General features: G+C 48.0%; 1 protein-coding gene across 2 annotated transcripts in view; it reads right to left on the reverse strand.

The window, feature by feature from the left end:
- The window catches only part of LOC116844888, a 353179-nt gene that overhangs the window by 66511 nt on the left and 274168 nt on the right, over positions 1–12500 (reverse strand). For both annotated transcript variants that reach the window (XM_032817009.1, XM_032817010.1), the window contains exons 7-9: positions 10644–10955; positions 1355–1640; positions 852–997 (exon numbers count right to left, since the gene is read on the reverse strand). In XM_032817009.1, the coding sequence (XP_032672900.1) occupies positions 852–997; positions 1355–1640; positions 10644–10955 (744 nt within the window). The remainder of the gene's footprint in view (positions 1–851; positions 998–1354; positions 1641–10643; positions 10956–12500) is intronic.

A 12500-nucleotide genomic window follows, 5' to 3' on the forward strand; every position in this document is an offset into this window, starting at 1 on the left:
AGCGTGGTCGATACGATATCGCGAAACGGACTCTCTCTCTCTCTCTCTCTCTCTCTCTCTCTCTCTCTCTCTCTCTCTCTCTCTCTTAGAGCGATAAGTTTATCGAGGTATATTCTAGATTAGCTTAGCAATTGCTCCGTTAATATCCTATCTCGGCGTGATAACATAGACTTGTACTCGTGCGCCTCGCATTTAGCGTTAAACGACGGCACGGTAAGATAGAGCTTCGCGATATCATCCCGTAGCGTCTCGCGGAAACCCTTTTCCATACCGATTACCATCTCGAGATATGACCTGTCGCGTTACTTTATCGTATTCGAAGCGCTGAACGCGCGACTGTAGAATCTCAAGTCTAGTTTCAGTGAATTTTTCAAAAACAGCGCGCGCGAGGTGTGATCGATTCTCGGACAATGCGCTAACTTTTGCCTCGTTCCTCGCGAAATTCCTATCGTACCGTTCGGTCCGCTTATATTTTCAGCAATTTATTTAACGCCGGGAGTGGCGCGTTGGCGTCACATTTGGTTTCATCCGCGAATACTCGGATTGCGCACTTTTTACAAATTGCAAAAATAGCCGTAGTCTAGCTTCCGCGACCATAGAGAGGGAAAAAGTAAAAAAAAAAAAAAAAGAAAAATGAGACAATTCAGGACTCCGGCGAAGCTTCGCGTCGACGACGCCACTTCGACGCGAGATCGCAAAGAGTCGACGATACTACCTCGCACGCTGAAACGAAAAAAGATGCCTCGCGCATTTCAATAACATGAGGCAAGCAACAGCGAACTTTGTCGACGAGACACTTGGCGAAAATAGAAAAGCACAAGTTGCGGAGAATGAGAGAGGATTGTACTCACTGACTAGGGTGAGGAAGGGTATACTGCGCTGCTGAAAATAGCGCGGGCTGCATGCTTCTTCCGGTTTAGATACCGCATTTCCCGTTTGCACCTCGATCACGTGGCCGTCTCTTCGGTAGAATGTCATGCACATAAAACCGCTCCGACTGGAAAAAGAAGGACGAGAGAGAATCCATGAAAGCGATGTCTCGTCAGACATATCTCATCGCTTTAATCGCGTTCGCTCTCTGTGTGTGCGTGGGTGTGCGTGTGCGCGCCTCACGCGCGTGTGTACGTGTCGAAACAAATAGGCAATGCGCTCACATTACAAAGCATCGCGGCGTGCGCGAACGATAAACCCGAAGTGAATCCAAAGTAATTCCATTATCTCCGGCTTCTCTCCCTCGAAAATCTCGCAGTGCGCTGAAGATGACTTCTCTCGCTTGCCCGTCGCTATTAATTTCGCACAATCGTCCCGGAGTATCGCGACGGAACACGCGGAAGCGGAACGGCGAACAGCTTACCAGCCGACGGTGAAGTGTACCACGAGCATCGCCATCGTCATGGTCTGCGCGCCGTTCGACTGCTTTATGATGTTGCACAGGATCTTCACGTCCTGATCCTCTTGCCCGGCAATGTCCATGGGACTCTCGAGCCTCGACGAAGTCGCGTTCAATCTCGTGATGTGCAGGGACGCGTTGCGCGTATGAAACGTGTAGGACCTCGCCAAATCCAGAGTGTGCCAGGTCAGCCCGCCACTGGAGTGTCCGGTCAGCCAGTTGGGGAATCGGCACTCACCCGGCGAAGTGGCTGAAATCAGTAGAGAACGTTTCCGGTGATCATCGCGACGCTTGCGATCTCGTCGAAAGATGAAAAACCGCGGGGAGTCGCGCTGGAAACGCTCAGCCCCGGTGAATTGAGTCTCGGATTAAAAAGCGCGCGCGAACTGGTTGTTAAAAAAATAAATAAATAAACAGAGTCGCGTTGGAGCGAGAGATTTCCTCCGCGGGCTTATCGAATGTGTACCAGCCGCGGCTATTCGTCAAAATTCGCTCAGAGTCGCGAGATGTGACTCGTTCCCTCGTTAACCGGGCCAATCCTGCCGTGGCGCGTCGGATCGAAAAGCGCTTCTCCGCTCTCTCCTCGCGCGCTTCATCCTCGTAAAACGGACGACGATCCTCCGGGTGACCGTTAAGCGTCCACCACGTGTATAGGAGCGCGTCGGCGACGCGACGCGACGTGACGCGGCGCAAGATTGGCGAGGTCTATACACGACTGCCGATTCTATCGGCGTCACCGGGCACGGCCTGCGCCAAAAATCCCGCAGCCTCCGCCTGCCCGCCACCAGGATCGTAAAGTCCTCCGTGTGTCGCGGGTATGTGACGGTCGATAAACCGTTGACGTCCGCTACTCGATAGCGAAACGGAATCGACGCGCGGTATCTCGCGGTCCACCGAGTCTCTCCCTTTTCCGACCCTTTCCACTCACCCCCTGCCGCCCCGCTCCTCATCCTCCTCGCCCGGCCCACCCTTTTCCGCATCGCGTCCACCTCGCCTGTCGCATCTCGCGGTAGCGTTGCCGCATCGACCAAAGCCCACCATCGTGGTGGCAGCGTTCCACTTCCGGCCGCGGGGTGTAAAATCGGAGTGTCGGGAGGGGGGCCACTCTTCGGTCCACGTCGAGTGGACCTCCACTGCGGAGGGCTCGAGGTAGCCGGGGTGGAAGGTCGGACGGCAGGAGGGAGTTAACGGAGCGCGCGTTCGGCGCACCGGTTTTATGGCACATAAAGGCATTGTTGCACGCCGCGTGCCAAAGAATGGAAATAATTCAGTGACCGGCCGGACTGCCAGCCCGCCATCCGCCTGACGATAAGTTCGCGACCGAGATACAAATCCCGCGATCGTAAAAATCAAATGGAGTCTTCGCGTCCACTCTGGCCTCTCACGACCGCCACCACAGCGCGCCGTGTTATTTCGCGTTGCGAGCTTCCTCGCGATTTGTCAGGAATACAGTCAGGCGGATAACAGCACGGATGCTCTCTGAATTTCTTGGTGTGATATCTCACTCAAAACGAGTGAAGAGTGGCAGTATTTTCATTCGCGGCGGTAATGAAAATAGTACCGTTCGAGATTGCAAGAGTGAATGTTTCGTTCAAGCTTAGGATGGATTCCGCCTTCATACGAGCGAATTTTTCAGTCGATTAAAGCGAATATGTTCCTGTGATGATAGAATACGTCAGATGGACTCTTCGATTTTGAGTGAAAACATTCACTCCGCGATTCCACAAAGCGGAGAATTCATTTCATACGAACGAAAAATCATTCCAATTCAAGTGAATAATTTTTTATTCCATTTTTCAAATAAAATTTAACTCCAAGAAGTTTAGAGGGTCTCTAAATTTCCTGAAGTAAAATCTCACTCAAAACGAATGAAAAGTGACAGTATTTTCACTCACAACGATAGTGAAAATACTGCCGCTTGAGATTGCAAGAATGAATGTTTCACTCGAGCTTAGGTTGGATTTTACCTTCATATAAGTGGATTTTTCAGTTGGTTAAAGTGAATATGTTTCTGCAATGATGAAATATATCAGATTGTTTAATTTTGAATGAAAATGTTTACTCGGTGATTCAAAGCGCAGAATTCACATGAACGAAAAATCACCTCAATTCGAGTAAATAATTTTTCGCCCCACTTTTCAAGCAAAATTTTACCCCAAGAAGTTTAGAGAGTATTCTCTAAGTTTCCTGAAGTGGAATCTCACTCAAAACAAGTGAAACGTGACAGTCCGTGTAAGTGAGTGTTTCAGTCGATTCGAGTAAATATGTTCCTATGATGATGGAAAACATCAGATGCACTTTTCAATTGAATGAAGATATTCACTCGACGAATAAAAATTTAGAATTTACCTTGTACGAGTAAAAATTCACTCTAATTCGAGTGAGCAACTTTTCATTTCGCCCTTCAAGTGGGATTTCACTCCGAGAAGTTTAGAGAGTAAAGCCACCGCATCAAATCACGGCGCGGGTCTGTGCGTCGATTGTTGTCTTTCGCTCCATTCGTTGGTATTTTTCATCGGCGACTCTGTGTTTTTCTCTCATGTCGAATATTACACAACTATCGTCTGCATAATCTATTTATCTGGCGCGCGCGTGCGACGTGACACGGGATTTCCAAATTGCGCGGCGATCGCGTGGAAAAACAACGAGCGAAATATATACGTATATAACGAGCGTAATATCGCGCCGTGTGTCGCCGCGACCGGCGTCATGCTTTCCTCGGCAAAATTCATCGGCAAAATCTACGTCGAATAATTCATATTGCCGATTACAAATTACGTGTTTGCGCAATGTCGTCCTTTTCATATTAATCGTAGTAAATAATCGTGCGCGCGCGTTGTGTGCGCCTGTTTGATGATGTATTTTAAACAAGAGTTCACGCGTCGCGCAATAATAACGCATGCCCACCATTATTCGCGCCGTCGTACACGCGTTTCGCCACGACATCGTCGCGAAAAGTCACGAAAGCGTGCAAACCTGAAGACCCGCGCTGTTAGCGGATGTTCGTCGCATTTCACGACCCGCGGCGATCGTGTCCGCGCACAAAGACCGTTCAGTGGCGGCAGCGCCGGCGTCACGATTGCCATTTAATCCTGTTTTTCCGGAAATTAAGTTCCCAAAATTGCCATTGAAATGTGTCGTTAGCGCCGGCTTTACACAACGCCGAACGAGTTTAACTGCTTCGAATCGAGCCACGTGCAATTTTGAGCAAATTACAAGTAATTGTAATGCAGATAAAGCGACGGTAATTCGGTGGAATATGGGTTATGTCATGATTATGAATTTATATAGGAATTAATAATTGGATAGATGTGTGCGTGCGAGTGCGAGCGAGCGCGCGCGTGCTGGGAATTATGTCGACTTCGACATATGCGAGTATTACGTTTATACCGGCAATCGCATTTGACAAACGTTCGACACTCGTATTATTCGCGAGTATTCTTTTGTGGATGTAACCGAATTGGGTTAAAGCAATTCGGTTGTCCCTGATAATCCGAGATAGAACAGAGAGCGAAATATAAATTGCATAATCGTAAAACCGAATGGATATAACACACCTCTTTCGGTCCCGCGCGTCCTGACCTTTTCGGCGTTCCTCTATCTTTTTTAACATTTACATTGATCCCGACGTGCCATTTTCGTTTCCGTTTAACGATTTGTACTTTGTATTTTTTTGCAGTCAATCTACGTTCCAATTTAGAAAAGAAAAAACGAAAAAAAAAAAGGAAAGAACAGTAGAAAAAATGGACGGCGGCACGAACGCTACGAATATTTCTCCGTTCGCGATTTTAATTTCTCCTTCGCGCACACCCTTCCTCTTTCTCCCACGTTCAGCTAATCCCCCCGGCAATTAACAACAACGGCGGCTGAATCGCACGGCTGTGCCGAAGTTTTCGCCTAAAATCCGTCCGATTGGACTAACGTAAATTTTGCTCGGAACTACCGCGCACTGTACGATGCAGCGCGGTGCAGGTCTTAACGGTGTATCGCACTGTTAATCGCTAACAACTGCTAACAATAACGCGAGTCAATATTTTCACTCCCTCTTAACTTGTTACGGAACTTCGATTACACCTCACGCGCAAGAGAGAGAGAGAGAGAGAGAGAGAGAGAGAGAGAGAGAGAGAGAGAGAGAGACAAAGAGCACTTTGAAAAATCTCATACAGAAATCTCTACCCTATTCTCGCCGTTCGCAGAACGATCCGAGATTACGTTGTTTTCGAAATTTCATGATGGAGTAATTGGCGCAATTTGTGCTTGTTGCTGGCGACGCGTTGGTCGGTCGGTCGTTCTAGCCGTTCATCCGACTACTTGACTCTCTCGGAAAGAAAGAGAGAGAGAGAGAGAGTATCGCGGCAACGCGCAATTTTCTCTAGATATTTACTCTGCCCGAAGTAGATGCCGTAGCTAATTGAACAAACTTCGGATCTCGACCGAAGCAGCGCGGACGCGCGGTTAATAGGGGCTCGCTTGCTCGCGCGTGGATATCTGAAGATGAGGGCACGATATGCGGAACCAACGACGGCGGGGTCGCGCACAGGGCGAAGTAGGACAGAAGGAAAAGGCCGTGGGCGGGCGGGAGAGAGTGAGGGCGAGGCGGGAAAGGTTCAATGTTAATCCATTTTTCCGCATCCCTTCGCCCGGCCGCCCCTTTCGCCTTTGCCTCGCGCTTTTTCTCCTAAGCGCGGATCGTAATATTAACGACGGCGAAGAAGCTTGCATCCCCCAAGGCTTGTCTCTGCCTCCACGTTCTTAAGCCTCCCTTTCCCCCATCCCTCCTCCCCTGCCCGCCACCGCTTTCCGACGCTCGTTTTCTCTTTTGCTTCTTCTTCGTCGTCCTTTGCTTTCGCTTCCTCCTTTACTTCTTCTTCTTCTTCGTTCTCTTCTTCTTCTTTTCTTCGGCTTAAGTTTTATGCGCGTGTCGGTGACTCCCACTCGACTTAAAACGATTTGCCGAAGAAAGTGGCAATTGGAGAGGCGCGCGAAGAGCGCTGCAGAGAGTCGGCGGAAGAAGGTTGCTTGGTTGCCGCCGGGGGTGGCTGCTGGGGTGGAGGTGAAGGAGGGAGCGGGGAGGGGTGGGGGAGGTCGTGAAAATCCACCGGAGTGAAATCCGTTAACGAAGTTTGTCGTGAGACTGCGGAGCAAGATACGGGTTTGCAAACTCGAGAGACGGCGGTACGGGAATGGGAGACAGAGATGTCAGATGGAGCGGGTGGATGGATGGATAGATGGATGGATGGATGGATGAGTGGGTGGCTAAGTGGACCAAGGTTGGCAAAAAGAGCACGAATGCGGAAAAGTCGTGTAAATATTCTCTTCTTACTCGCGAGGCGCAGCCGAGAACGCGTGTTGACACGTTCGATTAGCGCGCGTCCCGCGAGAGCGCGCCTCTGCACCTTTATTCTTTGAAATAGTTGTGTATACGTAAGTTTTACTGCGCAGGTTTAATCATACCATAAAATAGTTGCGCAGTAAAACTTACATATACGCAACTATTTCAAGAATAAGGGCCCTGGACCTCTGCGCCAATTACCACCTACGGTGAATAAGAAGCTGTCGTGTAATAAGGGACAACGTTTAATAACCGACACTCGACCTGTTTTCGACACTCTTGCGCGGATTTTATCAAATACTAGCTTAAACTACCCGGCGTTGCCCGGGCATCTCATATCTAGGACATCCACAGTTGAATTACCATCAAGGGAATTAAATCTGAGATGTCTATGGTAGCCTATATTTCCCGCAAGATTCTAGAGTAACTATGCAAAATTTGGCCCAAATTGGTTAAAAAGTTTAGGGAACGTGCCCGACAAAACTGACAAGAATCGAGACTGCCTCGTATCGTCTCATCTCGGGTGCTCGGATGATCGGATTTTATCGCCTCACTTACGACGCACGATACGTCGCATTATCACGTCATTATGCGTCATTCTGTTTCAAACGATAGCGTTAATAAAGTTAAATAATTACCGGTGACGCGCGCATCCCCTCAAGTTTTAATCGCGGCTCTGTTTTTCCATCGCGTCGACTGTTATTAACGACACATGCGACGTGTCCTAGCTCGTCGTTATCCCGATATAAAACTACCGAGATGCGCCAATTACCACCTACGGTGAATAAGAAGCTGTCGTGTAATAAGGGACAACGTTTAATAACCGACACTCGACCTGTTTTCGACACTCTTGCGCGAATTTTATCAAATACTAGCTTAAACTACCCGGCGTTGCCCGGGCATCTCATATCTAGGACATCCACAGTTGAATTACCACCAAGGGAATTAAATCTGAGATGTCCATGGTAGCCTATATTTTCCGCAAGATTCTAGAGTAACTATGCAAAATTTGGCCCAAATTGGTTAAAAAGTTTAGGAATTAATATAGGAGACACATAAACAAACATTCTATTTATATACATAGATTTAAGCTGTACTTAAGCCGAAATTTTAACCCTACTTTCTCTCTCTCTCTCGCGCGCGCGACTGAAATTTTTCAACATCTGTATATTCTAAAAAATCAGTGTATATTTAATATATATGGAAATTGAAGTCCTATTTAGCTTTCTAAATGTAGTAAATGCTTTCTACATGGTATGAAATGCTACTTGTAAATTTTGAAGAGAATTTCTCAGGAAAGATAGTAGAAAAAGGTTAGGTAGAAAAAGAGAGGTTAAAGTAGACTTTGGAGTACCAAAATAGACATTAAACGGAATATTAAGGTCGAAAGTGGGTCAAATTTCGGCTATGTGTAATACACATGAAAGCTAAAGTCCTACTTAGCGCCTCTAAATGGCAGAAAACGCACAAAATGCCACTTGCAAGTTCTAAAGAGGAGCTCGGCAAAGTTAGTAGGTTAAATAGGATCAAAAGTGGTTGATGTAGATGCTTTAGAGTATCAAAGTAGACGTTAAATGGAATATCAGAAGTAGAGTCATACAAAATCTCGACTCGCTTATGGAAAACTATAAGCTATATATTAACTATTTCTCCATTGTTATTTATTTTTTAATCCCCATACATCTTACGTTTAACAAAATCTACGCAAGTGTCAAAAATGAGCCGAGTGCCAGCTGTTTTATTCGTGCAGGTGAGCGCAGGTGATCGGCATCAGCGTGTTTCTCACGCGACTCGCATCCTTCGCCCCTCCGTTTGCGATTCAAATTGTACTTGCATAAGTAATTAACGTAAATTATACTTGCATAAGTAAGTGATGTCCGTCTCTTGACATCAATTTGACGAACTTAGCATAAATACCAGGCTGCTGGTAGCTCGTTCGATAATACAACACGACGTATTTCGTGTCGCGCCAGGTGAGACAAGCGAGATCGACCGTTGCGTAACACAATCAGGGGGTTGGAGATGAGTTATTTTTCGCAGTCAGTCTCTCATTGTCGGACAGAGACGACTGTGCGCGATGGTGCCCCGCGGCGGGCGACGTGTAGCGATGCGTATCTGATTTTCGCGATCGCGCCTCAGATACGAGGCGGCGGCGTTGGTGTCCGAATCCTGTTTATCACCCTCCCGCCCGCGGCCCCTCTCCCCCTTCGCCGGTCCTCGCTTTTGTCCTCGTTCGATAATTTCTGCGGATATCGCGATAACATCACGGTCGCAATTCATTACGCGGAGTATCGCATCGACCCCGCCGGGTTGAAACGGCGAAATTAAGGAAACATGAGATATTTACGACCATGAAATATCTGTGTACATTTCAGATCAAAAGACTTCGGGGATGCGGGATAGCGGGTATTACGATGTTGTTTAATCCAACGTTATTTATCCTCCGGCGGAAATACCGCGCTCTGTGGAAATCGCCAAACGGAAAAACGTACGGTCGGTCGGTCTTCGAACGGAGCTGGTGTTGATGGTGATAATGGGGGAAGAGAGGAGGTGAAGGATGAGGGCACGATCGACGAACGAGCGGTTTCACGGCGCGCGGAAACTAGCTCGGTCTGTTGCATTGGCCGAGAATTTTCGTATCCTTTCTCTCTCCCCTTTGCGATGATATTTATCAAGCGTAATGCGCGAGCGTGAAAGCCCGGTAATTATATATGAATCCATTAACGAGGCGAGATGGGATTGCGAACTCGAGATGAAAAGCGAGTAAGACGGAAATGCGCGCACGCGAGAGAGCCGGGGACCAGAGATAGGGCCGCTGGTGGCGTAGACGTCGCGCAAACACGCTCTTCTTATTCATGGAACGAAAAACCCCTACGTTGATTAGCAATTCTTTCAAGTATACATTTACATTAACCGCGCGGCGACTGCGGCGCGTTTCCAGCACTGGCATTTTGCAAGTTATAATTTAATATTGTTGAGTGCTGTTGCGGATGCATTCCACTTAAGATGTTACGCGGCCGCGATCGTTATGCAAACGGCGTCAGGGACGCAATGCCCTTCGTCGTTCTCGTCGTTGTCGTCGTCAGCGACGATTCGCGCGTCGCTCGTGCAAAAAATTTCGAAAATCCAGCCGGCCGGAAAATAACGATAAATTGAAACGCCGCCGTGTCCCGATGGGAATCCTCGTCAAGCACATATTTACACACACACATACACACACACACACATACTGTAATAATTAAAATCTACGAGAGCGGCACAAATGGAAAAATTTTAACGATGATGAATCGTGCAGATGGAAGGCACGACCCGCTGATACGATTTATTACCGCGCGATATCTCATGACAATTAACAGTTTTCCTGATCGTCGCTAACTTCTCCGCTCGTTGAACGTCCGTCTTGTCGCGCGCGCTCGCGCGATAGAGGTTTCTATTGTACAGCGCCTAGCTGTGATTACTCAGCGATAACTGAGAGCTCTCGACCTAGTTGTAATAATAATAACAACATTTTTATAAATTTGCGTCTTTAACGTTTCATAATTAATCTCGTAATTTTGCCTAAAAACGAATAAAGGCAAAACTGTTTGGCAAAGTGATGAAATATTTCTTCCCTAAATATCATTTCCTCGTTCAACGTCAACATTGTCGCGTTACTTTTAGTTGCTTTGGATTGGGCGAAAATAATTTACAGTGGTGAATTGCGCTCGCGTTCATATCGTATTCAAGTTCATTCTCGACAATAAACAACGACCGACGAAAGCGCTCTGCGCGGACTAAATGTTTATTTCGGACCCGCGGTAAATAATTGCGAGAATGGCTAGTCCGCGAATGGCGATGTACCGAATTGGGCGAGGGTAACGTCGGAAAACGTCGGAGGAGAAGAGGTTAAACGGCCGGAGGCCGTCGATCGACGATACTCACCCTTCTTCAGCATCATCGTGCGCGAGCCCTCCATCGGACTGAACAGACCGTTGCACGTCGCGTCGCCGCTTTGCGCCAGCCGGTATACCTCGCCCTCGAGCACCGGTCCGTCCAGCAGGTCGACGTCGTGATCTATAGCGTCCACGTCTACCTCGGCTCTGTTCAGGTTACCCTGCATCGCCTGGCTGGCCCTCTCGTAAACGAAGCATCGGAATCGATCCTCGTTGCTGGACGAGTGGCCGTGATGCAGACGGCCGACCAGGTAACGGCTGCTGCCCTCCTTCCAGGTGGCCAGACATTCCAACTCCTCCTCTGAAACGCGCAAAAACCCACGTCCGTCATGAAATTCGCCGGTGATACGCCGACCGTCTTGACCGCCAAATCGCCGTCGCTTTCGCAAAATCGCCCACGTAGTCGGTCGATTGCGGGACAAAGCTTTCGTTATTATATCCCATATTGAAATTTTTTACCTCAACTCCCTGACATCTGTACATTCTGAAGGATCAATGTATGTTTAATATACAAAGAAGTCCTTAGCTAAATGACAGAAAACGTACAAAGTACCACCTGTAGGTTCTAAAGGGAACTTCTCTTGGCAAAACTGTAAGTTAAATAGAAGTATAAAAAGCTGATATAGACTTCAGAATGTCAGAGTAGACGTTAAATAGAATACTGAGGTCGAAAGTAGGATCAACATTTCGACTTGGGAGGAACGTCACGTAAAAAATGCATACCACCTGCTGACTATCGTGTTTTTTGCGCAAAATCCGCTCAGTGTCGCGGACTCATCGCTCACCTCGATCCGTACAGAATTTTCAATTTTGATTTTCCCCGTCGCTATTACACTACTTTGATTCCCCCAGCTTTACGCCACTTTGACAAGTTTGATAGGAGCATGCGAGAGTGAGCGCGCGTCGCGAGCAATCCAAGACTCTTAAAATAGCTTACCGGTTCTATTAATGTTTCGCGATACTTTGCGCAAACGCGCCGCGATATCGGCGGAGCCTTTGCATGCGAAACTAGCAAATTGTCAACGGCACTCGCGACGCCGTTAAGCACGTTTAAATCTGTACACCGTGTGCTCTTAAAGAGAGAAAGACAGAGAGAGAAAGGGGGAAGAGAAAGAGAGAAAGGGGAAGAGGAGAGGGAGAGAGTGGGCGGGCGCGAAGAGCGAGTCTAGCGTGTAAAGCATTTGGAACTTCGAAAGCGCATTTAGCGTTTCGAAGCGCGTTAATGGTGAAGCACGGTTGCGGCCTGACATCGCGCGCACTCCAATGTTTAAACTGTCTGGAGCAACAAAATTAAATGAATTTGAGCCTGACGCTCTCGCGAAGCGCGCGCTGAGCGTGCTCTCGAAGTTTCAGGCGTTTTACAAGCCAGACGCGCTTTCGCAGTGCGACCTTTAAGCTTGATATACGTTCCTCCGCTAAAGTTTTATTCCGGGAGGACGACTCGAGCGGCCGGCAAGACCGTTTGCTGGACAAAGAATTCAAAGCAAAACTTGCTTAATGATGTCCGCCCGGCAATTCTGTAATCCGCCAGCTACTCCCGACAGTGAAATCTCAGATTTCAAACGTACATTTCGTCCCGGGAGCTTCACCGGCAGCTTTGTAATCTTCGAGCATCCGAACGGTTGTGGAAAATCGAGTGATGCCATCTTTGACGCGCCACGATTGTTCTCGTTGCTCTCGTTTGTTCCCGCTCTTCATTTCTTGAAGGAGCCGAGATATTAACGTCGAGATTCGTCCGATTACAACAAGTAAAAAAGAAAATAAGAAAGAAAGCGCTCATCGACCTCCACTTTCTCGTCCTCTCCCCCGGTTCATTCGTACGATGGAATAATATCGGTCGCTCCAG

Source organism: Odontomachus brunneus, unplaced genomic scaffold (genome assembly GCF_010583005.1).
Source record: "Odontomachus brunneus isolate Ranch 3 - 2012 unplaced genomic scaffold, Obru_v1 Obru_scaffold_047, whole genome shotgun sequence".
Classification (NCBI taxonomy): Eukaryota; Metazoa; Arthropoda; class Insecta; order Hymenoptera; family Formicidae; genus Odontomachus; species Odontomachus brunneus.